Source organism: Oncorhynchus gorbuscha, linkage group LG12 (genome assembly GCF_021184085.1).
Source record: "Oncorhynchus gorbuscha isolate QuinsamMale2020 ecotype Even-year linkage group LG12, OgorEven_v1.0, whole genome shotgun sequence".
Lineage (NCBI taxonomy): Eukaryota > Metazoa > Chordata > Actinopteri > Salmoniformes > Salmonidae > Oncorhynchus > Oncorhynchus gorbuscha.
This window is the reverse complement of record NC_060184.1, coordinates 23,490,368-23,515,693: the sequence shown is the minus strand read 5'-3', so window position 1 is coordinate 23,515,693 and position 25,326 is coordinate 23,490,368. Positions and strand designations below refer to the sequence as shown.

The window sequence follows — 25,326 nt, the reverse complement described above, 5'->3', positions numbered from 1 at the left end:
ACATCTGCATTGCTTGCTGTTTGGGGTTTTAGACTGGGTTTCTGTATAAGCAAAATATCACTTCAGAAACATCAAAATATAAAATATTGATATGAACAGCATTGTAGACCAACTCTCCCCTCATACTGCAGCTTTAGCTAATCTCAAAATGACAGAGAAATGCTGTGAAAACCATTGGTTGGCATGGAGGAATGGGCCAAAATACCAGCAACAGTGTGTGAAAACCTTGTGAAGACTTACAGAAAACGTTTGACCTCTGTCATTGCCAACAAAGGGTATATAACAAAGTATTGAGATAAAATTTTGTTATTGACCAAATACTTATTTTCCACCATAATTTGCAAATAAATTCATAAAAAATCCTACAGTGTTATTTATTTTCTCATTTTGTCTGTCATAGTGTACGTACCTATGATGAAAATTACAGGCCTCTCATCTTTTTAAGTGGGAGAACTTGCACAATTGGTGGCTGACTAAATAACCCCCCCCACCCCCCACTGTACCTAACCATAAACATCAATGCCTTTCTTAAAATCAATACACAGAAGTATTTATTTTTTTAACCTGTATATTTAGCTTAAAGAAATTCATGCTAGCAGGCAATATTAAACTAGGGAAATTGTGTCACTTCTCTTGCGTTCATTGCACTCAGAGTCAGGGTATGGGCAACAGTTTGGGCCGCCTGGCTCGTTGCGAACTAATTTGCCAGAATTTTACGCAATTATGACATAACATTGAAGGTTGTGCAATGTAACAGCAATATTTAGACTTATGGATGCCACCCGTTAGATAAAATACGGAACGGTTCTGCATTTCACTGAAAGAATAAACGTTTTGTTTTCGAAATGATAGTTTCTGGATTTTACCATATTAATGACCTAAGGATCGTATTTCTGTGTGTTATTATATTATAATTAAGTCTATGATTTGATAGAGCAGTCTGACTGAGCGGTGGTAGGCAGCAGCAGGCTCGTAAGCATTCATTCAAACAGCACTTTACTGCGTTTGCCAGCAGCTGTTTATGACTTCAAGCCTATCAACTCCCGAGATTAGGCTGGCAATACTAAAGTACCTATTAGAACATCCAATAGTCAAAGGTATATGAAATACAAATGTTATGGAGAGAAATAGTCCTATAATAACTAACTACAACCTAAAACTTCTTACCTGGGAATAAAGACTCATGTTAAAAGGAACCACCAGATTTCATATGTTAGCTTTTTTACATGGCACATATTGCACTTTTACTTTCTTCTCCAACACTTTGTTTTTGCATTATTTACATTTGCATTATTAATTTTTTTCATTATTTATTTGAGACTAAATGTATTTTATTGATGTATTATATTAAGTTAAAATAAAAGTGTTCATTCAGTATTGTTGTAATTGTCATTATTACAAATATATATTTATTTAAAAAATGCTAGAAAATATATATATGAAGATATTATTTATTTTTCTTAAATTCACACACAAAAAATGTTTTAAAAAAATGTTTAAATGTTAAAAATGGCTGATTAATCGGTATTGGCTTTTTTGGTCCTCCAATAAATCGGTATTGGCGTTGAAAAATCATAATTGGGGGGATGGTAGGGGACGCCATGTGCGACTGACGTGTTTTCCGTTTGCTCCCGTGGTATTCTTAAAGTTTATGTGAATTCTGCAGCAGAACCGTATTTATTTTCAAATATTAATTTGGTGATCCCTTTCCATAAAAAACAAGACTACTTTGCTTCCGAATGTCAGCATGTCGACTAAACATAAGGCCAAAAGCAGGACTTTGAGAAAACCCGGCCTACAAGACCCGCTCTCATCACCACTTTAACCGGGGGCGCGGCTTGGCCTGGTGGCGCTGAAATGAATATTCTCGAGACGCTCTGAGATAGTTGAAATGAAAACACAGGTGGTTGCTATGATTGAGGCCAGAATACAGGTTTCTGATACTTTAAAAGCAGATTTAAACATCCTGCGGAACGAGATAGTGCCAGCAATCACAATACTCAAAACAACAACTGCGTCACACACTACAACGATTGCGGCACTGGAAGCCTCCGCTACTAATGTCTCCGATTTAACTACATCCCTGGAGGCTGAAGTTAAACGCCTAGCTGCGGATTTGAAAAAGGTGAAGGAGAGCTGCGTGAATCTAGAGGGATTCTCTCGCCGCAATTATCTGAGACTTGTATCGGTCCCAGAGTCCGCCGAAATGCATCGCGCCACGGATTTCGTTTCGGGGCTGCTGAAGGATGTTCTTGCCTTAGATGAAAAGCCCCTGATTGATCGAGCCCATTGGTCGCTGCGCCCAAAGCCCCGGGATGGGGAGAGGCCCCGTGACATAATTCTTCAAGTGCACTTTTTTCATGAGAAGATGGAGATCCTCCGACGAGCCCGCAATACCACTCTGAGCTTTCAAGGACAGAGCTTTTCCATCTACCAGGACTACTCCCCCACTGTTTCCAGGCAGCGCACAGCTTTCGGACAGGCCAAACGAGTACTTCGGGACCATCCAAGTGTGAAGTATGGACTGCGATTCCCAGCCCGTTTATGGATATCTCACGAGGGTAAAAACTACACATTTGAATCTCCGGATTAGGCTATGGCTCACATTCAACGTCACATCAAGAAGTCTTGAATATGCTCACAGTTCAGCAACTGTTGCTTGCGTACTGTGGATAGTAAGTAACCCACATGTGGTACAATTATGCTTAGACATAACAGGCTAGTCTTATATAGTTGGTGAAACTATTCAGGCTTATTTGAGGTGATCTAATGTTTTGATCGTCTAGTGTGCGTGCCTTATCTCGCTCATCTATTTAGTTTGTTTACACATTGTCTCGGTGACTCAAAATATTTTTGGTTATTTGTTTACTGCATCCGTTTGCATTGACCCAGTTAACAGTAAATGTCTCCCGAGGCTACACGGTTTTTGGGGCCTCACTTTAATTTTAAAAGTTTTGAGCGTCATTTATACCCAGCAAACGTTCAACGTTGCGCACACGTAGTTTTTTGGTATTGGTTGTAAGCTGTCTCAGCTTCGAATAGACTACTATTATAATTAATATTATTTTTGATTGTCTTACTACAATTTCCTTACTTCAAATTAGATTTTTGGCTGAGAGCCTTTATACATTTGATTTATTTTCCCTCTCAATGCATGTTATAAGACTGGGAATACAATTATATACATCTACAAGTGGTGCTTTTGTCATTCCGTTTGCACAAGGGATTCGCCTTTTTTTATTTGAAAAAATACATACAAATCTTTCTTTTTGCTGCTTGATCCACTAACAAAACGCGACTTTAAAGAGCGGGACTGTGGGTTTAGGTTTAAGATCGCACTCTCACAGATATACTGTGCGAAGAGAACATGTTCTATTTAGGCTTGTACCTCGTTTGGGGAGGTATTGTCTGGGATGGGGGAAGGGGGGGAAGTTTGAATTGTTCAGTTCTAATGTTGTCATTCTGTCGTTCTAATGTTGTCATTCTGTAGTTTTTTTAATCTGTTTTTTTTAAAACTTTTTCCAAACATTTACCACCGTACATTATTACTCTGAGACAAGTTATTCTGGGGGTTTTGGGCGCTCATTGCTTTTCCATTCTTTGCTCTAATGACAGGCTTGAATAACGGGAATGCCCAGAGGGGCCGAAATAATACGATCAAGTACATTTCTTGGAATACCAAAGGGGTTAACAACCCAGTGAAGCGTAAGAGGGTGTTGACACACTTAAAGGGTTTGAATGCAAATATTGCATTTCTACAAGAGACTCACTTGAGGACTGGTGAGCATTTTAGGATGCGTAAGGACTGGGTTGGTCAAGTGTTCCACTCAAACTTTCATAGTAAATCAAGAGGTGCTGCTATTCTTGTTGATAAAGCTACTCCCTTTGTAGCTTCTGAGGTTATTGCTGATCCTAAGGGACGATACGTCATAGTAACCGGTGAACTGTTTTCTACCCCTCTTGTTTTGGCTAGTGTTTATGCTCCCAATTGGGATGACACAAGTTTCATTTCTTCCTTTCTGTCTACTATTCCCAATTTAGATTCTCATTTGTTGATTTTAGGGGGGGATTTCAACTGTAAAATGTCCCCAGTCCTCACAAACAAATACAGGCCCATCTAAATGTGCCCTACTTATTCAATCCTTTCTTCAGAAATATGCTATATTTGAGGCCTGGCGTTTCCTACATCCTATAGATAGACAATATTCCTTTTATTCTCATGTTCATCAAACATACTCCCGGATTGATTACTTCTTTTTGGACAAAAAACTTCTGCCTAACCTTCAGCAGTGTACTTAAGAGAGTATTGTTATCTCTGACCATTCACCATTAGTGCTTGAACTAGAGTTTCCCCAGCGACCTCCTATGTGTTATCAGTGGCGTCTCAACCCCATTTTACTCTCAGATAAGGAGTTTGTCAATTTCATCTCTTCTGAAATCACCTTATACCTAGAAACTAATTCAACACCAGGTATGTCCTGCTCTACCATATGGGAGTCTCTCAAAGCATGCCTACGTGGCCAAATTATTTCTTATACAGCCAACCAAAACAGAGTTAGCTCCCAGCGACTTCGGGACCTGAGCGAGTCCATAGCCACACTGGATGAGAAGTATGTCCTTCCTTTGATCTGCATAAAGAGCGCCAACTACTCCAATCTGAATTTGATGAGCTTTCTACCAGGCAAGCTGAACAGTTACTCTTGCGGGCTTGATACAAAGTCTATGAACAAGGCGACAAGGCCAGTAAACTCCTTGCGCATCAGATCCGTAAATCTGAGGCCTCACGTTTAATCCCACAAATAAGGACCCCGTCTGGTGCCACCACAGTTATACATAAAGAGATCAATGATCAATTTAAACAATTTTACTCTGCGCTATACACCTCAGAATCCCCTCAAGACCCCTTGCTGATTGACTCCTTTAATGGCTTGAATATGCCTTCAATTGATACAGACTCCCATGACTATCTAGAAGAATAATTTACGCTTGAGGAGATTGCAACAGCAGTGTCCGCAATGAAAAGTGGTAAATCACCGGGTCCGGACGGTTTTCCAACCAAATTTTACAAGACGTTTTCTGGTCTGCTTTGCCCATTCTTGTCTCGACTATTTGCAGAGTGCCTCAATACTTCAAAGCTACCGCCTAGTCTTTATCAGGCTTCAATTTCATTGCTACTAAAGAAAAACAAAGACCCCCTGGAATGTGGATCCTATCGCCCAATCTCGCTTTTAAACTGTGATTACAAAATCCTAGCTAAGCTTTTAGCCATCCGTATGGAAGGCTTGCTGCACCAAGTAATACACTCTGACCAGACTGGCTTTGTGAGAAATAGGCATTTATTTTTCAATATTAGGCGCCTTATGAATATACTGTACTCCCCAGCGTCGGAGGACCCGGAGGTGGTGGTCTCACTTGATGCCGAAAAAGCGTTTGACCGCGTTGAGTGGGATTACCTAACAGCTGCCCTTTATAGATTTGGCTTTGGCCCCAAATTCATTGCGTGGATAAAGATTCTTTATTTTCCCCCATGGCTTCGGTACAGACTAATAACTTTTCCTCTGACTATTTTCCCTTGCACCGCGGATCCAGACAGGGTTGCCCACTCTCCCCCTTGTTGTTTGCTTTGGCAATCGAGCCTCTCGCCATTGCTCTAATGATGCCATTCAAGGCATAATCAGGGCGGGCTGGGAGCAGAAAGTCTCGCTATATGCTGACGACCTCCTTTTGTTTATCTCCAACCCCGATACCTCATTGCCACGTGCCCTATCTGTTCTTAAAAAGTTTGGATCAATCTCAGGGTACAAGCTGAATCTAGGCAAGAGTGAGCTTTTTCCAGTAAAACAAGGCTGCTTTAAAGTGCTCTTTTACAAGTTCTCAGTTTAGGATTGTCCGGGATCAATTCCCTTACTTGGGAGTAAAAGTGACAAGGAAATATTCAAATTTGTTTCAGGAAAACTTTGTTGCTCTAGCAGACAGATTGAAACAATCTTTTACTTTTTGGAATTCGCTACCCCTTTCTCTTATCGGAAGGATTAATGTCATTAAAATGAATGTGTTGCCCAGATTTTTATATTTATTTCAATGTTCACCCATTTTTATTCCAAAATCTTTTTTTTATTTCACTGGATCAAACATTCATGCATTTTATTTGGGATGGCAAGGTACCACGGATTGGTAGAAAACATTTACAGAAGCCTAGGGCATTGGGGGGTTTAGCTCTACCAAATTTTCAGACATACTACTGGGCTTGAAATTTCAGAGCTGTTCTGTACTGGCTGCAGACTGATCCTACTGGCCCTAGACCACTCTGGGTCCAGATGGAGTCTGAATCGTGTAAACCTGCAGCACTTTCCTCTGTGCTGTGCTCGTCTCTCCCAGTGTCCCTAGGCAAAAGTTGTGTCAAAACAATTGTAAAGCAGTCTCTTAAAATTTGGAATCAGTTCCGTTTAGCCTTTAACTTTAACCTCCGAGGCTTTTCTCTATCAGGCCCAATCAATCAGAACATTTTATTTCCTCCATCTTTGAATGATGGGGCTTTTGGCATTTGGCACTCACTAGGCCTCTCCTCGCTAGCCCAATTATTCTTTGATGATACATTTGCCTCTTTTTCTCAGCTGCAGGAAAAGTTCAATCTCCCCCAATCCCACTTTTTCCGCTATCTCCAGACTAGAAACTTTGTCAGGGCTAACACACCTGGATTTCCCAGTAGGCCTGCGAATACAGCTATAGAGAACATCTTGGAGCTGAACAAGCTTCCTAGGGGTGCAATTTCAGATGTATATGCAATCATTCATGACTTACAGAACCCTTCTTTGGTGCCTTTAAAGACTCGATGGGAAAAGGATTTGGGGGAGGAACTTGGGGAAGACGCCTGGGAATCTGTGCTGCACAGGGTGCACTAGTCCTCTTTTAGCACTAGACACAGCCTCATTCAATTCAAGGTGGTTCACCGTATCCACTGGTCGGGGGCCAAACTTGGAAGAATATTCTCTGATTTTGATCCTACCTGTGTCAGATGTAGAGTGGAACCAGCCACTCTGTTGCATATGTTTTGGGGCTGTCATAAACTGTCAGGTTTCTGGGAATTAATATTTCAATGTTTCTCTGATATATATGACACTGTTATAGATCCGTCTCCCCTTACAGCCCTTTTTGGAGTACTGCCCATGGGTGCCCCCCTATCAAGAATCCAGTCGGACACTGTTGCTTACATTTACATTTAAGTCATTTAGCAGACGCTCTTATCCAGAGCGACTTACAAATTGGTGCATTCACCTTATGACATCCAGTGGAACAGTCACTTTACAATAGTTTATCTATACAACTCTTTTAGCTAGACGGCTAATACTACAGAACTGGAAGATGGTAGCTCCCCCATCTTATAAATATTGGGTGAGGGATGTGTTGTGCTCTCTGAAACTAGAAAAAATCTCATTCAATTCACGTGGGAACACCAAACTGTTTAATGAGGCTTGGGCTCCATTCCGGTCTTACTTTAAACAGTCCATCCTCTAATGGCATTCCAATTAATACTAAAATAAGTCTGTGACTTAAGGGTTGGAGGAGCCTCTCTCTGTGTTTTTGCTGGGGGGGCATTAAGGTCCATGTGCTTATTGATTGTGATCCGCAGATGCCTTGTTCATCTTGCTCGGGCAGAGACTGAAGTGTGAGCTTGTTTTTCCCAGTTATTTTTACACTTTGTTCACGCTTACATGAATAATCATTAAAAATATATATTTTAAAGCATTGTAAAAAAAAAAACTGTCCAGTGGATGGTCGGTCTGTGGCCATGACTCTCTGTGAGTGGTTGCATTTCTCCACCCTTATCCCTTGACTGTTTACAGGAACAATGGTGAGGTGTTTGCTCTGTCCCTGTACTATAGATTGCCCTTTAACCTCTGTAGCCTTCTGCCTGGTATGTTTAACTTGTCTAAAGTATGGTATCTTTAAAGCCATTTTTTATTTGTATTTTTATTTGTATTTTTTTTTTCTAGTTGAGTATATTATTTATATTGCTTTGTCTTGTCTATGTGTGTGTGTGTGTGTGTGTGTGTGTGTGTGTGTGTGTGTGTGTGTGTGTGTGTGTGTGTGTGTGTGTGTGTGTGTGTGTGTGTGTGTGTGTGTGTGTGTGTGTGTGTGTGTGTGGGGAGCTAACTAATACTGAGCCCCCCTCCCTCCGTCTGATGAGCACCGAAACTTAATAAACAGAGTTTAAAAAAATTAAAAATCATAATTGGTCGACCTCTAATTAATATGCATTATTGGTAGTTTTTTTTTAAAGTTTGAAATTGGGATCCTTTGCTCTGGACATGTCACGCCCTGACCATAGTTTGCTTTGTATGTTTTTAGGTTTTGTTTGGTCAGGGTGTGATCTGAGTGGGCATTCTATGTTGTTTGTCTAGTTTGTCTGTTTCTGTGTTTGGCCTGATATGGTTCTCAATCAGAGGCAGGTGTTAGTCGTTGTCTCTGATTGGGATTTTGTCATTGTGGGTTGTGGGTGATTGTCTATGTTAGTTGCTTGTGTCAGCACATTTGGTATATAGCTTCACGGTCATTGTTCATTTATTGTTTTGTTCAGTTTACTTCGTGTTTTCGTCATCCATTAAAATGATGCATTCACACCACGCTGCGCTTTGGTCCACTTCTTACGACGATCGTGACAGAATCACCCACCACAAAAGGACCAAGCGGCGTGGTAACGGGCAGCAGCAGCAGCAGCAGCAGCGATGTCAGGATTTCTGGACATGGGAGCGAGATCTGGACTGTGTCACTACTTGGGAGGAGATAGACAGGTGGGCGGTCGACCCAGCGAGAGTGCCGGAGCCCACCTGGGATTCTCTGGAGCAGTGTGAGGAGGGATACCGGCGAATGGAGTCAGCACGGCGGCGCGGTAGGAAGCCCGAGAGGCAGCCCCAAAAATGTATTGGGGGGAGGCATACGGAGAGTGTGGCGAAGCCAGGTAGGAGACCTGCGCCAACTCCCCGTGCTTACCGGAGAGCGAGAGGGACCGGGCAGGCACCGTGTTATGCTGTGGAGCGCACTGTTTCCCCGGTGCGGTACATTCCAGTTCCTCGTATCGGCCGGGCTAGAGTGGGCATCGAGCCAGGTGCCATGAAGCCGGCTGTACGCATCTGGTCTCCAGTGCGTCTCCTCGGGCCGGCGTACATGGCACCAGCCTTACGCATGGTGTCCCCGGTTCGCCGGCACAGCCCAGTGCGGGCTATTCCACCTCGCCGCACTGGCTTGGCTACCGGGAGTATGCAACCAGGTAAGGTCGGGCAGGCTCGGTGCTCAAGAGCTCCAGTGCGCCTGCACGGTCCGGTCTATTCTCCATGTCTTCTCTGTGCAGGTGTGCGTGGCGGCTGTCATAGACGCTGCGGTGCGGTCGGGTGGTGCCGCCCATCTGCATTGTCCCTCTTGCTAATGCCGTTCATGTTCAAGCCCACCATTACATAAGGTAAACAGAGAGAGGAGGCTTTAAATGTGGGTATTTCTGCTGCTGTATCTCGCTCCACATCACCAGCAGGAGGAGAGATGTGTCTGACAGTCCGTCACAGGACATGAAAGAGAGGTGCTCCTTAGCACCTCCTCCTACTGAGAAGGGCCTAGAACAGAGGGAGGAGGAAAATGGGAATATCCCTCCCTCTGCCTTCACCTCTCTTTCTCGCTCTCTCCCTGAGTGGCATGTTGGCTCGAGTCCGACATGGCAGAAGTACAATCAGAACCGCCGGGGGTTGTGTTTTGCATTATGCTTTACTAGAGAAAAAGCAGTCTTCAATTTAGTTTGAATTACTATCTCACTTAATAAAAACCCTAAATGCTGTCAGAACTAAAGAGCATGTAAAATGCATAACTGACGGAGCTGAAGGGGAATGCAACTGTGAAATATGAACATTGCGAGAGAGGAGGGTAAATGAGACCTAATTACAGTACATGAGATAAAGAGGAGGACAGGAGGAAACTTTGAGCTGATCTGGATGGTATTATTGTAGAAGTCCATGTGTAGCAGAGCCTTCCTGGTAATCAGGCATCCCTAATGCTGTATTAACACATTTATTGACCCCAGCAAGGGAGAGAGACACCAATTGGACTCTGTCTGATGAGCTAGGATGAACTTCCTCCTCATCTCCAGTGTCACATCTCTGAGCTGCAGTTCTGTTCACACTGTGATTCACATGTCCCTGATGCGCTGTGGTCGACATTGAGATTCAAATGGCCCTTTATTGTGCCAACAAAAATGTTTTTACACTTGAAATTCATAAGCAGTGGCTTGTCACAGCCTTGTTGTCACTCGGGCTCAAATCCCTTGGTAAACAACCGCTTTTGCTTCAGACGAAAAACACATTTAGAGGTAGACGAGGGCAGCGGCTGAACAAATGTTGTGAAAAATGAAGGCCCATATTTTGGGGCAGTATAATTTCTCATCATCATCATCTCCTCCTCTTTCACACACACCTTAACGTCTCGGTCCACTTGAGCTCCAGTTCCAGTGCAATCTTGTCCATCTTGAGCTTCTCGTCCTCTTTAATAGTGATGACTTTAGCCTCATGCTGCTTCTTCTGGGCCTCCATCTCTCCCTGAGACGGGGAAGGAGAAAGACAGAAAGACATGAATAAAGAGAGAAAGGGTTAATGATATTAACTCTCATGATAAGTAACACAATTGAACATGAGATCTAACCCTGTATGGACAGGAGTCAACACACATTACTACCAATGAGGATCTTGGGGGCCTGTGTGAACATGGGCGCTCTGTGCTCTGTGTGATCAGTCAGAGGAGAGGAAAAACAGCCTGGACCTACTACCATCAATGCCGCTCCAAAACTTCCCCTGACATTCATTCAGACTACATCCTGCTTCATTACGCAGGACCAGAGCGAGGGAGCGAGAGAGGGAAGAGGAGAGAGGGGAGCCTCAGAAGGTCAATGGCATAATGAAGTGCCAATGCCACATGGGCTCCTTAAAGATGAGAACAAAATGTACAATCTGAGCCTGATTAGGTATGTCAACCCAAAGCTGCTGGAAAGCCTGCTTGGCATATGAAGAATTGGAATCTGGAACAAAGCTGCTGGAAAGCCTGCTCGGCATATGAAGAATTGGAATCTGGGACAAAGCTGCTGGAAAGCCTGCTCGGCATATGAAGAATTGGAATCTGGGACAAAGCTGCTGGAAAGCCTGCTCGGCATATGAAGAATTGGAATCGGGGACAAAGCTGCTGGAAAGCCTGCTTGTGGAAAGCCTGCTTGGCATATGAAAAATTTAAATCTGGGACAAAGCTGCTGGAAAGCCTGCTTGGCATATGAATAATTTAAATCTGGGACAAACCTGCTGGAAAGCCTGCTTGGCATATGAAGAATTGGAATCTGGGACAAACCTGCTGGAAAGCCTGCTTGGCATATGAAGAATTGGAATCTGGGACAAACCTGCTGGAAAGCCTGCTTAGCATATGAAGAATTGGAATCTGGGACAATCCTGCTGGAAAGCCTGCTTGGCATATGAAAAATTTAAATCTGGGACAAACCTGCTGGGAAGCCTGCTTGGCACATGAAGAATTGGAATCTGGGTCAAAGCGGGTGGACGTGATAGATTTAGTAAGGGAATAGACTCAAGGCTATTCAGTACAGATAAACTTTATTACCCCCATAAATAAGCTTAATACACAATCAATAAATACCTGGTCAGAAGAGGGAATGAGGAAGGAAAATCATTAGGGTGCCTGTTGGAGAATCCAATGGCTCCCTGATGAGGTAAACCCACCAAGGACCCATGAAAAATCTATTTGTGTGTGTTTGCGTGTGCCTGTGTGTGTGTGTGTGTGTGTGTGTGTGTGTGTGTGTGTGTGTGTGTGTGTGTGTGTGTGTGTGTGTGTGTGTGTGTGTGTGTGTGTGTGTGTGTGTGTGTGTGTGTGTGTGTGCGCTGTAACAGTGCTCTCACCTGCAGGGCGGTCAGCAGGTTGCTGGTCTCTCTCAGTCTGGCCCTGGTAGCGTCCAACTCCTCCACTAGTTTGTCCTGGGCCTCCTTCAGGTTGGAGATGTGTCCCTCTGCTGAACCCATGCCCTGCTCACCCTCCTTCACCAGCTCCTGCAGGCGCAACACCTGCACACAGGGGAGGGACAGGGAGGGAGGGAGAGCAGACCCACACTCAGCACAGAACAATAATAAAGGCTAGAAGTCTATCATACACCACTGTACCCAGACAGGCTTTAAAAACAGCTGTAATAAAGTAGTCAAATATATTCCCTTTTGTAATAAATTACAATTGGGAATCTGCACTTGAAATGAGTCAAGACACACTCTACACATCAGCAGCTGTTCTCTGGAAGTCTATCTCAGTGCTCAGAGAGGCCTTAACATCTTAACCAGCTGTAATGAACTCCTAGACATTCCCTTCAGTAGAGTTGGGAAACTGCAAATGAGCCAAGACATACATTCCTACTGTTATTTTCCTTTCAAACCTGGTTTTTTTTCTGAGAATCGAAAGCGTCAAAATTCAAACACCACCAATTAGCACCAGTAATTCTAATTCTATGTGTCTGACCACAATACATGGTCAAAATTCATTGAGAAAGAGGAGAGATCCGATAGGTAGAGTGACTCATGACTGACCTCCTGATTGGCTTGTTCAAGTTTGGCGGCAAGCTCCTCCCTCAGGCTGTCCAGTTGTTGTCTGAGATGGTTCTTCTGCTCCACCAATGAGAGCCTCTCCCTCTCAAACTGCTGCTCCATTTCCTGTAGGCATACCACAAAGACTGTTATAATAATACCAGCACAATAACCATTACAGGGCTTACAATATTATAGGCTTTTTATGAATTGAAAATACTTTGTAGATATAATTGTGCTTTTAGAGGAAAATCAATGAGGAAAATCAATGCCAGTTTAAAGGGAATGAATAGTACATGAAAGGACAATAGTTGGCATTATTCACATGAATACACTAATAAAAAGAGTTTTGTCAGCATCGTTGTTACACAATCCGGTAATATGGATTCAGTGGAGCTCTTTGGAGGAGGGTTTGTATTGAGAGCGGTTATATTTAGGAGGTTGTGTGTGTGTGTGTTTAAATCACAAGTGACACATTAAATGTGGTACCCCTGGGCAGGTGGTTAATATCCTGCTGGGAAAACAGATGACATGAGTGAGTTCATTATTTAAGCAACGTTAGGCCACTCAAGACAAGGATGTCTGCAAAGCAAATGAATGATGCAGTGTTGACTGATAAAAGTCATGTCACATTATGGAATTCCATTTGCAGGGAGGAAAGTTTTTCACTGTGACGGTGCGATATCACAGATCAAATGCAGCCTTCAGACATTTCTCGTATGGCATAGATCGCTAGTCTACCATTTCACTCTCATTGCAGGATATTTGTGCCAGTAGACGACACCAAAGTGACAATATAAATCAGTAGACATCACCATAGCAGGGACAGGCCAATGAGATGGAGGGAACGAGTGGCATTTTTTAGCACCAGGCATGGAAATGCCAAAAAGATGATTTTCTCATGAAATTCTCAACAGCTCTGCATCTCTTAACGTCAGCGCTGATTCAACTGTGGACAGGACATTGTTCAAACCCCTTCATATAGGCCTACATCTTCTACGAAAACACAAGTCTTGACCACTTTCATAAAAACATTATGACTAGTATATTACTCTTAAGAGTTTGTTCTTAACTGTCTTGCCTAGTTAAAAAGGTCAAATAAAATAAAATAAACTCTGAAAGGACGCCTTGGAGCTAAATCAATGACTGCCAAATAAACACTAAATGCATTGAGCTGACTAGTGAGCTGACTAGTGACAGACTACTATGTGAACCATGTCCACTCCAATATGAAGGTTCCTCTGATCCAGAAGGGGATTGACACAGCAGCATGGTCCGTTCCCTCTGGAACTTCGGTTCATGCTTTCCAATGACCCAAAAAGGAATATACAACAGACACTTCAAAGTGCAATCTCAAAAGGTGAGCAGAAGACTGGTCAGCGCAATGGACTAAGGCTGAGTACTGCGCTGCACACTGTAGGCGCAGTCTGGTAGGTTAAGGCTACATCGTTTAGCGTTTTCATCCTTCTCTGCACTCACATATGCAAATAGGAGCTCAACTATGTGTCGTGATCCCATCCCAACAAGAGTGTATGACATTATGCATTTAATCTTGTTAGAGTCTTCCCCTATGTTTCTTCTTTACACTGGGTGTTAAGTTAAGGGATGTGTGTGCGAAGACGTTGAGTTCTCATTTCCCACGCTTCTTGAAGAGTGCATACTCTTCAAAGCTTCTAAACGTTTAGTGTGCCACACAAAATCTGTCAGCCAGGCCACGGTAGTTTGACTAGTCACTAGTTCTATCTCAGTGTCCAAACTAAAAAGTCCATCCCACACCTTGGTGCTGACGACAAAATTACTCTCTGCTGTACGCAGAGGAAGAGCCTGGGGGAGTTGGCCCAAAATATGATGTCAGCTGCCGCCACATGGCCTTGTCAAGCTGCTCTTTGCGACTACAATGACTCACCGCCGCACAAACATAGACCCATTTCATTATGCTCTCCTTTCTCCGCTCTCTTCATTCCCATTTGAGAGAGCGAGGAGCAGAGATGATAGATTGAAAGAGCGAGAATTTCTCACACACACACACACACACACACACACACACACACACACACACACACGCACACACGCACACACGCACACACGCACACACGCACACACGCACACACGCACACACGCACACACGCACACACACACGATCGACCAACGTTTGTCTGCCTGAGATAAGGTTCCTGAAAGCAGCTGGTGAGGTGCAGACAGGTGTAATCACAGTCTTCCTCTGCCGATGAGACTCCGGAGCTCAAATAGCATCCTGGTGGAAGAACAAGAGGGGTCTTTACCTCCATTTCCTCCCATTTAAAACAAGAAGGAGAAACAGTGGAAAATGTGTTGACGATGAAGAATTAACAGGGTCATTGTGGGTCAGAGACACCCACGCACGTACACACATTCCAAAGCCCATGAGGAAAGCCACTGTCATCCTTCAAATTGCCAGAGAGTAGAGGCCACAATGGTGTTAGGTTGGCCGGCCCTGATATAAACAAGGGACTGGCTAATTACATCGGCTTAACCCAACATCTGTCATTTGGCCGGTATTTTATTACATAAAGAGTAAATCATGCAACCATGTTGGAGAGGAACGAGTTGACAGGAGCCTTTGGCAGCTACCGAGCTGAGAAATAAAAAGATGACTAATTGCATTTTGGCTGAGTCAATCGTGCATGTCTTTTGAGTGCTTTAATTGAATATGTTATCAGTCAGGGATATCAAAACAGACAGTTTAGTCATGTCACTGCAGCAGATGTTTTCAAGCAGATAGAAAACAAAAAAATAGTAATTATTTAATAGAGTGAGAGCCAGGTTCTGTCAGCATCTCCAACACCTCGGCATAGGCAGGTCCTGGAACAGTGTGTGTGTGTGTTTGAGTGGTTGGGCTGAGCAGAGCGGGGTGGGGTGGGGAGATGAATTGTCATGGTAGTTTTTAACGAGGCGTGGGTGCTAGGCACTGCTCTACTGCCTGCAGGACTGGAGCTGAGGCAGCAGAGCTCTGGGCTCTGACACACACAGAGAACACACTGGAAAAGAGGGAGACACAACCTGGGACACACAGACACAACCTGGGACACACAGACACAACCTGGGACACACAGACACAACCTGGGACACACAGACACAACCTGGGACACACAGACACAACCTGGGACACACAGACACAACCTGGGACACACAGACACAACCTGGGACACACAGACACAACCTGGGACACACAGACACAACCTGGGACACACAGACACAACCTGGGACACACAGACACAACCTGGGACACACAGACACAACCTGGGACACACAGACACAACCTGGGACACACAGACACAACATGAGAGACACAGACATGGCAGAGGTACATTGCACTGGGCTCTCATTACAGAGAAGGCTGAACAGAGAGAAATACCTAATCAAGAACTGAGCAAAACAGGGCCCTAAAAGCTGAGGGAGACTAGTGACAAACCACATTACAGCAAGGAAACTAGATGTTTTTGGATGGGTCTGTTGTCAACCAATATAACCTATCTCTTTCTGTATGATTTTAAACCACTAGACATCCATAGTGGCAGCACTTATGTGTTCTGTGTGGAATGGAAGGCAGCACTTGAGGGTAGTCAAAGCTATACCAGCATAGAGCTGTTCTCAACACTCATGGGACTGCCTTGACAAGTAGCTCTGACAAGCCGTAGAGCCAAACCAGCACAGAAAAGCCTGGAATTCATGCATGCAAATGACATGGAGGGACTTGGAGGAAAGATAAGCTGTTCTGCCCATGGTAATGAGTCTCTCTCTCTCTCCCTTCTCCCCTCCCTCTTTCTGGCTCTCCACGGCTCTCTTTCTCGGTCTCTACAGAGTGGTTCCACCAGCTGTTTGTAGTCCGTGATTAATTAAAAACCTATTTCAAACTGGTAATCATTGGGCTTTCATAATAAGGTTCAGACTCAGCATTGACCTTTTCTCTTATCCCCACATTCAATTAGTAGAAGAGTATCATTGTTTCAACTGTTGTTCTTTAGTCTTGCTGTTGGTTCCTGCGTGACTTGGTTCATTAGGGTGGTTGTAATGGCACTGTGCACTGCAAGAGCAGATGAGTGTAGTTTGGTATAGATATGCACAATAATGCAATTAGATAATGTATTACCCCGTAAGCCAAGGCCATTTGCTATTCATAACAATAGCCAAATCATAGCAAATCATAGCTTGGAGGTGAAGTGATCGTTTCTACAGTGGAAATCCCAATCCCATCCCATTGCTGAGGTGTGTAGGTACAGTTTCACTGCTGTGTGTGTGTGTTGCATAGATTCAGTGCAGTGTTACCTAAGGTGTGTGTGTGTGTGTGTGTGTGTGTGTGTGTGTGTGTGTGTGTGTGTGTGTGTGTGTGTGTGTGTGTGTGTGTGTGTGTGTGTGTGTGTGTGTGTGTGTGTGTGTGTGTGTGTGTGTGTGTGTGTGTGTGTGTGTGTGTGTGTGTGTAAACTCTTCTTACGGCCAGTAGCCAGCTCCTCTCCGTCTCGGCAGTAGTCTGTGTGTTCTCCAGGGTGGTCCGGTGTTTTTTCGACAACTCCTCCAGCGCCCGGGTCTGTGACTCTTTGAAGTGGGCGGCGTCGTCCTCGTATTTGGCACGCATGTTTACCATCTCCTTCTCATACATCTGCTTCTCCTCCCGTAGAGTCTGACGGAACAACACAGACACAACATCATGACATTATGCCCTGTGTTAATCCAAAGACGTTGGATTCTAGTTTTATTAAAACCCAGCTGTGAACAGAATGCTAAACTCATTACTGTCTTATTTCTATTTCCTTTGAGTCATTTGAGTGAGTTTGAGTCAGTCACATACAGGTAACATGTGAACTGGCTGGAGGAAAGTGACAGCCTGAAGATGCTTCAAATCCCCTCTGACACATTATTCCCATTCAGAGTTGAGGCTCAAGCAGCAAGCCAAAACGAACGGAGAGAGAGGCCTCGATTACCAGACGAGAGAGAGAGAGCAGCGTTTCTCAGAATGCCAGTGGCCCAGTGGATTACTGCACAATTCACTCACACCTCCGTTCACAGCAGGTTGCCATAGTAACACCTAACTCAAGGCTATGGTAATGGCAAACAGAACAGAAGATTTCCTGGAAACTGGAGAGATGAGGTCAGGTTTTCAGGCTACAGCATTGCGCTAAAAGTGACTAGGGCTCCCGAGTGGCGCAGCGGTCTAAGGCACTGCATCTCAGTGCAAGAGGCTTCATTACAGTCCCTGGTTCGAACCCAGGCTGTATCACATCCGGCCGTGATTGGGAGTCCCATAGGGCGGCGCACAATTGGCCCAGCGTCGTCCGGGTTTTGCCGGGGTAGGCCGTCATTGCAAATAAGAATTTGTTCTTAACTGACTTGCCTAGTTAAATAAAGGTTAAATAAATAAAAAAATGTGTCATTGAGAGACAGGGGACATAGCATTGAGGGGTGCGGGTCACTGTCAACAGAACACGCTCCCTGTCTTGAGAGCGTATTGATAACAGGAGGTTGGTGGCACCTCCATTGGGGAGGACGGGCTCGTGGTAATGGCAGGAGAGTAAGTGGAATGATATCAAATACGTCAAACACATGGTTTGATGTCATTCCATTCGCTCTGTTCCAGCCCTTATTATGAGGCGTCCTCCCCTCAGCAGCCTCCACTGATATCGTCATGCAGAACGGCATATTGCGAAAGCTTCAACTGTACATTTTACCATAATGTAAACGATGAATGAAAAATAGATTATACTTGACATCCCTTTACGGGGGAAGTGCAGTTTTGTCTTCGGCTCTACTGTTGGTAAATAAGGAGCATGACCATCTGCAGTTTTGTGTGTTCAGAAGCCATGCATATTTCAGGGCTCCGTAACTCCTGAGAGCACGGAGGACTTTCCAAGGAGCCATCTAAATGCTTAGTCGTAAAATCTGAGTTTATATGTGTAATCTGACATTAATAATTGAAGTTAAATGCTATTTTACAACCAGAAAGCATGGCTGAAAGAAAAATGCTGACTATAGTGGAAGTAGCAGCCATGGCTAATAGTTGAGATATATGAAGCGAATTGTGACACAAAATGGATGTCTATTTACAGCTAAAGTGTAGTCTCCTAAATCGAAATAATCAGCTAAACGTCAACAAAAAATGGTTTTGTCCAGTAACTTCTCTTTCCAAGATGTTGAGCTTTGTGAATAGCGCTGAGCCATTAATCAAAATGTTGAGCTTCCTTTCGGTTATTTAACAACTAAATGACCGACGTTGGTTCAATTACTTGAATTCCATTTAGTTAGTGAGCTCAACGCGCCGTTTTCTCTAGGGAGAAATCAAACTATTCACGAGAGAATTTGTCAAGAACTATGTGGGACGTTGGGCTGATTGGAAGTTTTCATTAGGCAAATAATCAACCTAGTTCACCACAGAAACGTGAGATAACGTTAGATGGTTGACTGGCTGGCTGCTACCGTCTGAGCAGTGGTCAGATGATGACGGAATGAAAAATAAGAAAAGACAAAAAAAACTAAGTAATATACACAACTGTAATATTTTATTAAAGTAAGTAAAGTAAGTGAATAAATGATGGTTTAATAAGTGTCCAGCAGTGATGGGCATTCACTACCATCATGGGGCTCATAGAGTTTAATTCTGTGTTGTTACAGCATTCAACCCACTGTCAGGAAGAAGGCAGGTGATGGCTGAGGGAACCTCTAAAATAATTTTAATGTCATTATTTGATAACGCATTTAATGTTTGTTTTTTATTGAAACACAAATCGAAAACCGTGATTATTTTTTAATAGTCAAACCGACCTCACAAGGCACTAATCGCTCAGCATTAGTCGTGAATTAAACATGGAGGGGTGGATTTAGGCCCTGCAGCAGCTGATGGCCAGTAAAGCAGTGAGGAGTGTTTAACTGGGGAGATCTGTTGTAAACAAACCTAATATTTTCTCCTTAGAGGAGCTGGTGCAGAATAAGAGTCTGTCCTCAGACAAGTCCAGGCTCCAGTGGCAGAAATACAGTTCCCTCCACACCCCTGAAGGCTCACCTTCTCCAGGGAGAGAATCTGTTGCCTCTGCCTGTCGTCCAGTGCCTGGGACTTGTTCTGCAGGGCCCCGCGTTCCTCTTCTAGACGTACCACTTTGTCCTTCAGACGAGACTTCTCAGACTCCAGGTCCCGGATGGCTGCCTCGTGGTTCATCTGAGTGGCTTGCAGGCTGCCAATGTGACCTGCAGAGGAGAGGAAGAGAGAGAGATAGAGAGAGATGAAGAGAGAGAACACAGTGACAAACAGTCCAGCCAGACAGGGCTATTAGAATGACATTACCTGTAACAGCAGTATAACCAGAGAGTTGCCCTGGGTCAATGTACTGTTTAAACATTGACATTTCGGTGAGCCAGTATTTCATTGCCAGATGAAATATTGATGCAGCAAGGCATCACTAATAATCAAATGAGATCACACAGGCATGGCTGTGAGTATACAGCAGGGCTGGCTGCAGTATAGACCGTGCAAAGTGCAGCACGCCTTAAACTAGGCGTAATTAATTTGAAAACGGCTTTCACCTCCTTGGCTCATGACTACCATCAATGCAGGGATACACCATTTCACCATTAAACAGTTATGTTACAGCAGTTCAGATTAGCCCAAGTAGCCGTGATGCTAATATTTTAAGTGTTTCTCCAACAGCTAAGAGGTGAGTGTTCTCAGCAGCAGCAGCAACCTCTCTGTGTCTGATGCCAAACATGGGGCTGCAGATATATACAGTACTACACAGCTACACAATCGGCACCACAGAAAATTCCATACACAAAGGCAAAAGGTTTTTTTTCTCCCTGTCCTTGATGTATACCTTGACCACGGTATGACAGGCATTTGAACCACAACAGATGTTGCAGGGCTAGGTAAGAGCTAGGTGAGGGGGTCTATGTAAGGCCTCTCCCCATCAGGGTACATTCCAGAGCCGGGAGGGGGTGAAGAGGGAAGTTATTTGTCACAGCACAATCTCCTGTCAACAGGTACACTCGCTGAAGCTGGAGATATCTACCTCCAGAATGAATTAAACACATCTATCTGGGTTTTGGTTCATTCTGCCATCCACTGGGAATGTATCATACCAGTGAAAAGCAAAGAGTTGCGTGACACATAATTGAGAATAGCTGGAAGCCTATATAGAGTAGGTTTGAGCCTGTGTACCTGTGAAAATATCTGATGCAAACTGGTGCAAAGACTTTTTTAACCAACATTATTTTAATATTTCATGACTTGAAGTTGTTGATATATACATTTGAAGTCAGAAATGTACATACACTTAGGTAGGAGTCAATAAAACCCATTTTTCAACCACTCCACAAATTTCTTGTTAACAAACTATAGTTTTGGCAAGTCGGTTAGGACATCTACTTTGTGCATGACAAGTCATTTTTCCAACAACTGTTGACAGACAGATTATTTCACTTATAATTTACTGGACCACAAATCCAGTGGGTCAGAAGTTTACTGTGCCTTTAAACAGCGTGGAAAATTCCAGAAAATTATGTCATGGCTTCAGAAGCTTCTGATAGGCTAATTGACATCATTTGAGTCAATTGGAGGTGTACCTGTGGATGTATTTCAAGGCCTACCTTCAAAGTCAGTGCCTGTTTGCTTGACATCACAGAAAAATCTAAAGAAATCAGCCAAGACCTCAGATTTCTTTTTCCAAACGCCTGAAGGTACCACGTTCATCTGTATAAACAATAGTAAGCAAGTATAAACACCATGGGACCATGCAGCCCTCATACCGCTCAGGAAGGAGAAGTGTTCTGTCTCCTAGAGATGAATGTACTTTGGTGCAAAAAGTGCAAATCAAATCCAGAACAAGAGCAAAGAACCTTGTGAAGATGCTGGAGGAAACCGGTGCAAAAGTATCTATATCCACAGTAAAAACTAATCCTGCTCTGTCAGGAGGAATGGACCAAAATTCACCCTATTGTGGGAAGCTTGTGGAAGGCTACCCGAAACGGTTGACCCAAGTTAAACAATTTAAAAGGCAATGCTACCAAATACTAATTGAGTGTATGTAAACTTCTGACCCATTGAGAATGTGATGAAAGAAATAAAAGATGAAATAAATAATTCTCTCTACTATTATTTTGACATTTCATATTCTTAAAATAAAGTGGTGATCCTAACTGACCTAAGACAGGGAATATTTACTAGGAATAAATGTCAGGAATTGTGAAAAACTGAGTTTAAATGTATTTGGCTAAGGTGTATGTAAACTTCCGACTTCAACTGTACATAGACTTAAACGTTGGGGGAAATCAAGTTTGGACTAAGAGTGGTGTGGGTCATTATTCAAATTGTGGTTAATTAGTGTTGTTCAGGTAGTGCGGTACTGTGGGTTGTAACAGAGAAAGGAGGGAAGAAGAGGGGAAGAGAAGGATAGCGTAGAGTGTAGGATAAAAAGGCTTGGGAGGAGGGTGGCATGCTAACTCACTGGCTTTGAGGAGGATCTCTGTGGCCTGCTGCTGCACACGATCTCTGGTGGCCTCCAGCTCACACTCCGCCTCCTTCTGTCGAATCGCCACGATCTCGGCATCCTGCGTCACCTCGTCCAGCTGTTTGCTCAACTCCTGGAGCATAGACAGAGACACACAGAGCACAGGTTAGCCTACCCTCCTGAGGCACAGACACGCATAACACAGGGTCAACTTCCTGACCCGTGTTCATTCTCTCTGCCAGAACAGTGAAACAGTATATATACACGAATCACTCACTCATATGCTCTAATAATCATTTAACTCTCTCTCCATCGCTCTCTTTTTTTCTTTCCTGCATTTGCACTCTGTCTGTAGAGATGTAGAGCTCGAGAAACTAGCCACGTTTCATTCTTAATTGGACAGCTTTTACAGTATGGTGCATGTTCTCTACTGCTCTCAAGGACTGGCCATGAAATAGTCACTTAGATTTACATTTCCCATGGGAATATAGTCCATGTGGAAGAAGAGTTCTAATGCATATGTAAATATATTGACTTGTCTGGTGGGGCAGTAGGAAGCAGGGAGGCATGTAGGCTAGAGGTTAAGAGCATTAGGCCAGTAACCGAAAGGTCGCTAGTTTGAATCCTTAAGCCGACGAGATGAAAAACAATCCATTGATGTGCCCATAAAAGGAATATTTTGGCATTGAGACCTTTTATGTAATTCCCCATTTTATATGTCTCTGTATTCAGTATGAAGGAAGCTAAGGTAGTAGACTAACGTAGCATGCTAACAGATACCCATAAACTTCCATTTATTGTGCTAAAGTTAGTTAGCATTGGCTCGCGAAACTACTTCTAACTTACTTCATACTGGAGAAAGACACATACAAATGGTATCCACAAGTTCATCTGACTTTGGGGAAGTAGATAAAGGGCCTCATTGCCAAAATCCCGTAGTATCCCTTTAAACAAGGCACTTAACCCTAATGGCTCCTGTAAGTCGCTCTGGATAAGAGCATCTGCTAAATAACTAAGATGTCAATTTAAAATGTAAACCTTTTTCTGAAGGATCGGTGTGGGGAGGACTTGTTTTTGATTTTGGGACTATATGTCCTCAAGCTAAAATATGATATTCAATTTAAGAATGCCTCGGTGCAACTCACAGAAATCTTGCCAAATATGAATTTGGAGTTGTAAAGTATCTTAGGCCTTAAGTGCCACATTCCCTCATAAGGCCCGGTTTATATCTATCCTTATAGATACCGGGGCCCCTCAGGGGTGTGTGCTTAGTTCCCTCCTGTACTCCCTGTTCACCCACGACCGAGTGGCCAAGCACGACTCCAACACAATCATTAAGTGTGCTGATGTCACAACAGTGATCACCGACAACGATGAGACCTGGCAGTGTGGTGCCTGGGCAACAACCTCTCCCTCAACATGAGCAAGACAAAAGAGCTGATCATGGACTGATCATGACCGGTTGCATCACCGCCTGGTATGGTAACTGCTAAGCATCCAACCATAAGGCGCTACAGAGGGTAGTGTGTACGGCCCAATCACTGGGGCCAAGCTTCCTGACATCCAGGACCTATATACCAGGTGGTGTCAGAGGAAGACCCCAAAAATTATCAGACTCCAGTCACGCAAGTCATAGACTGTTCTCTCTGCTACCGCACAGCAAGCGGTACTGGAGCGCCAAGTCTAGGTCCAAAAGGCTCCTTAACAGCTTCTACCCCCAAGCCATAAGACTGCTTAACATTTAATCAAATAGCCACAAGGACTATTTATATTCAGCCCCCCTACAAATTACCTCGACTAACCTGTACCCATGGACATTGACTCGGTACCGGTACCCCCTGTATATAGCCTTTTTATTATTATGTAATTTTATTGTGTTACTAAATAAACTAAAGTAAAAAATGTATTAAAAAGTAAATATTTTCTTAACTCTAGTTCTTGAACTTCATTGTTGGTTAAGGGCTTGTAAGTAAGCATTTGATTTTAAATGACATCTGCATGTTTTGTAGAGAGACAAACCATGCTAGCTAAAGTAAAATAAACATGTTGTCAGGAGTAAGAGAGGGGATGCATTCTGATTGGTCCGTGTGGTATGATTTCCCTGATGAGCAGTTGCTGGTGTGTGTGTGTGATGAGCTGTTTAGGTGGAGAGGACACGCTTTAATCACCCTCACAGTTTGTTTTGTTTCCCTTAATGAAAAATCAAATTGTGGCAGCATGACTGATATCATCGTGTCACACATGAGCACCCGTCCCATAATAAACTGACTGGAAGAGCTCCTGGGAGCGATCCATTAAAATACATTCAGAGAAAGTAGCTAAAAAAGATCCAGCAATACATGTTACAGAGACTAAGGCTTTGGCTGACTGAAAGGGACATCTGTAATAACCAGTGTTATAGGGTACATTGAGTCAAAAGCAAAGTTATTTTTGCCATCTCCACCGTACCACACATATGAATGTGACGAGACTGACAGCTTTTCTGAGCCAGGCGAATTCATTCATCAGAATAATGAGAAAGTTTCTATTGCAATTCCTTTGGATATATCCAAAGGTAAAACAAACTAAAGTGCACATAGTTTGCTGCTATTTCAGCTGCTTGATGTGATAGTGTGTTAGCTTTAGTTGGCTAGCGAGCTAGCAAAGGAGAAGTAACGTTAGCCTAGCAATATTTTATTGGACAATCAGTTGGCTGTTGCCTATTTATAAATGATTTAGTTGTCTCTCATCATCATTGAACCTCTGCTAGTTAGCTACATGCCAATGATGTGTTTAGCATAGCAACATGGAATGAATAGAATGAACAACAGCAACTTCAGAACTAAGAACTGTTTTTTTGCCCGGACTATATAGTCTGCTGGAAGGATGAAATAAAACAAATGTACTCATTAAAATGAAATGAAAACATGTTAATATTTTAAATATATTGCCAACCATTTTATAAAAGCAATACGGCCCTCGAACCCAGGATTATTGTGTGATAACCTCATCCTAAAAACAGCCCTTAGTTGGGAGTTTTCACACAATAATCCCCCGGGTTCTCATGCCTTATTGCTTAATTATATGATTCCAACTGTCTATATCTATATCGCACATCAAATCGCAACAGCAATATTTGATAAAAACATTTCCCATATCGTGTAACCCTAGGTAGGAGGAGCATTCTAGGTAGGAGCATTTTTGTTAAAATCAAAATGATTAAACATTAGGAGAGTGTGAATGATGAAGAGGTCTAATTATGGCAATTTAAATGGACC

At 43.3% G+C, this 25,326-nt stretch overlaps 1 protein-coding gene across 9 annotated transcripts in view; it reads right to left on the bottom strand.

The window, feature by feature from the left end:
- The window catches only part of LOC123990727 (protein FAM184A-like), a 114,465-nt gene that overhangs the window by 42,282 nt on the left and 46,857 nt on the right, over positions 1 to 25,326 (bottom strand). For all 9 annotated transcript variants that reach the window (XR_006830705.1, XM_046291538.1, XM_046291539.1 and 6 more), the window contains 6 exons: positions 22,067 to 22,202; positions 19,633 to 19,814; positions 17,074 to 17,259; positions 12,606 to 12,728; positions 11,934 to 12,095; positions 10,456 to 10,577 (listed from right to left, as the gene is read on the bottom strand). Coding sequence is in view for 8 of the 9 variants with exons in the window: in XM_046291538.1 (XP_046147494.1) it covers positions 10,456 to 10,577; positions 11,934 to 12,095; positions 12,606 to 12,728; positions 17,074 to 17,259; positions 19,633 to 19,814; positions 22,067 to 22,202 (911 nt within the window). In the remaining variant the exon portion in view is untranslated. The remainder of the gene's footprint in view (positions 1 to 10,455; positions 10,578 to 11,933; positions 12,096 to 12,605; positions 12,729 to 17,073; positions 17,260 to 19,632; positions 19,815 to 22,066; positions 22,203 to 25,326) is intronic.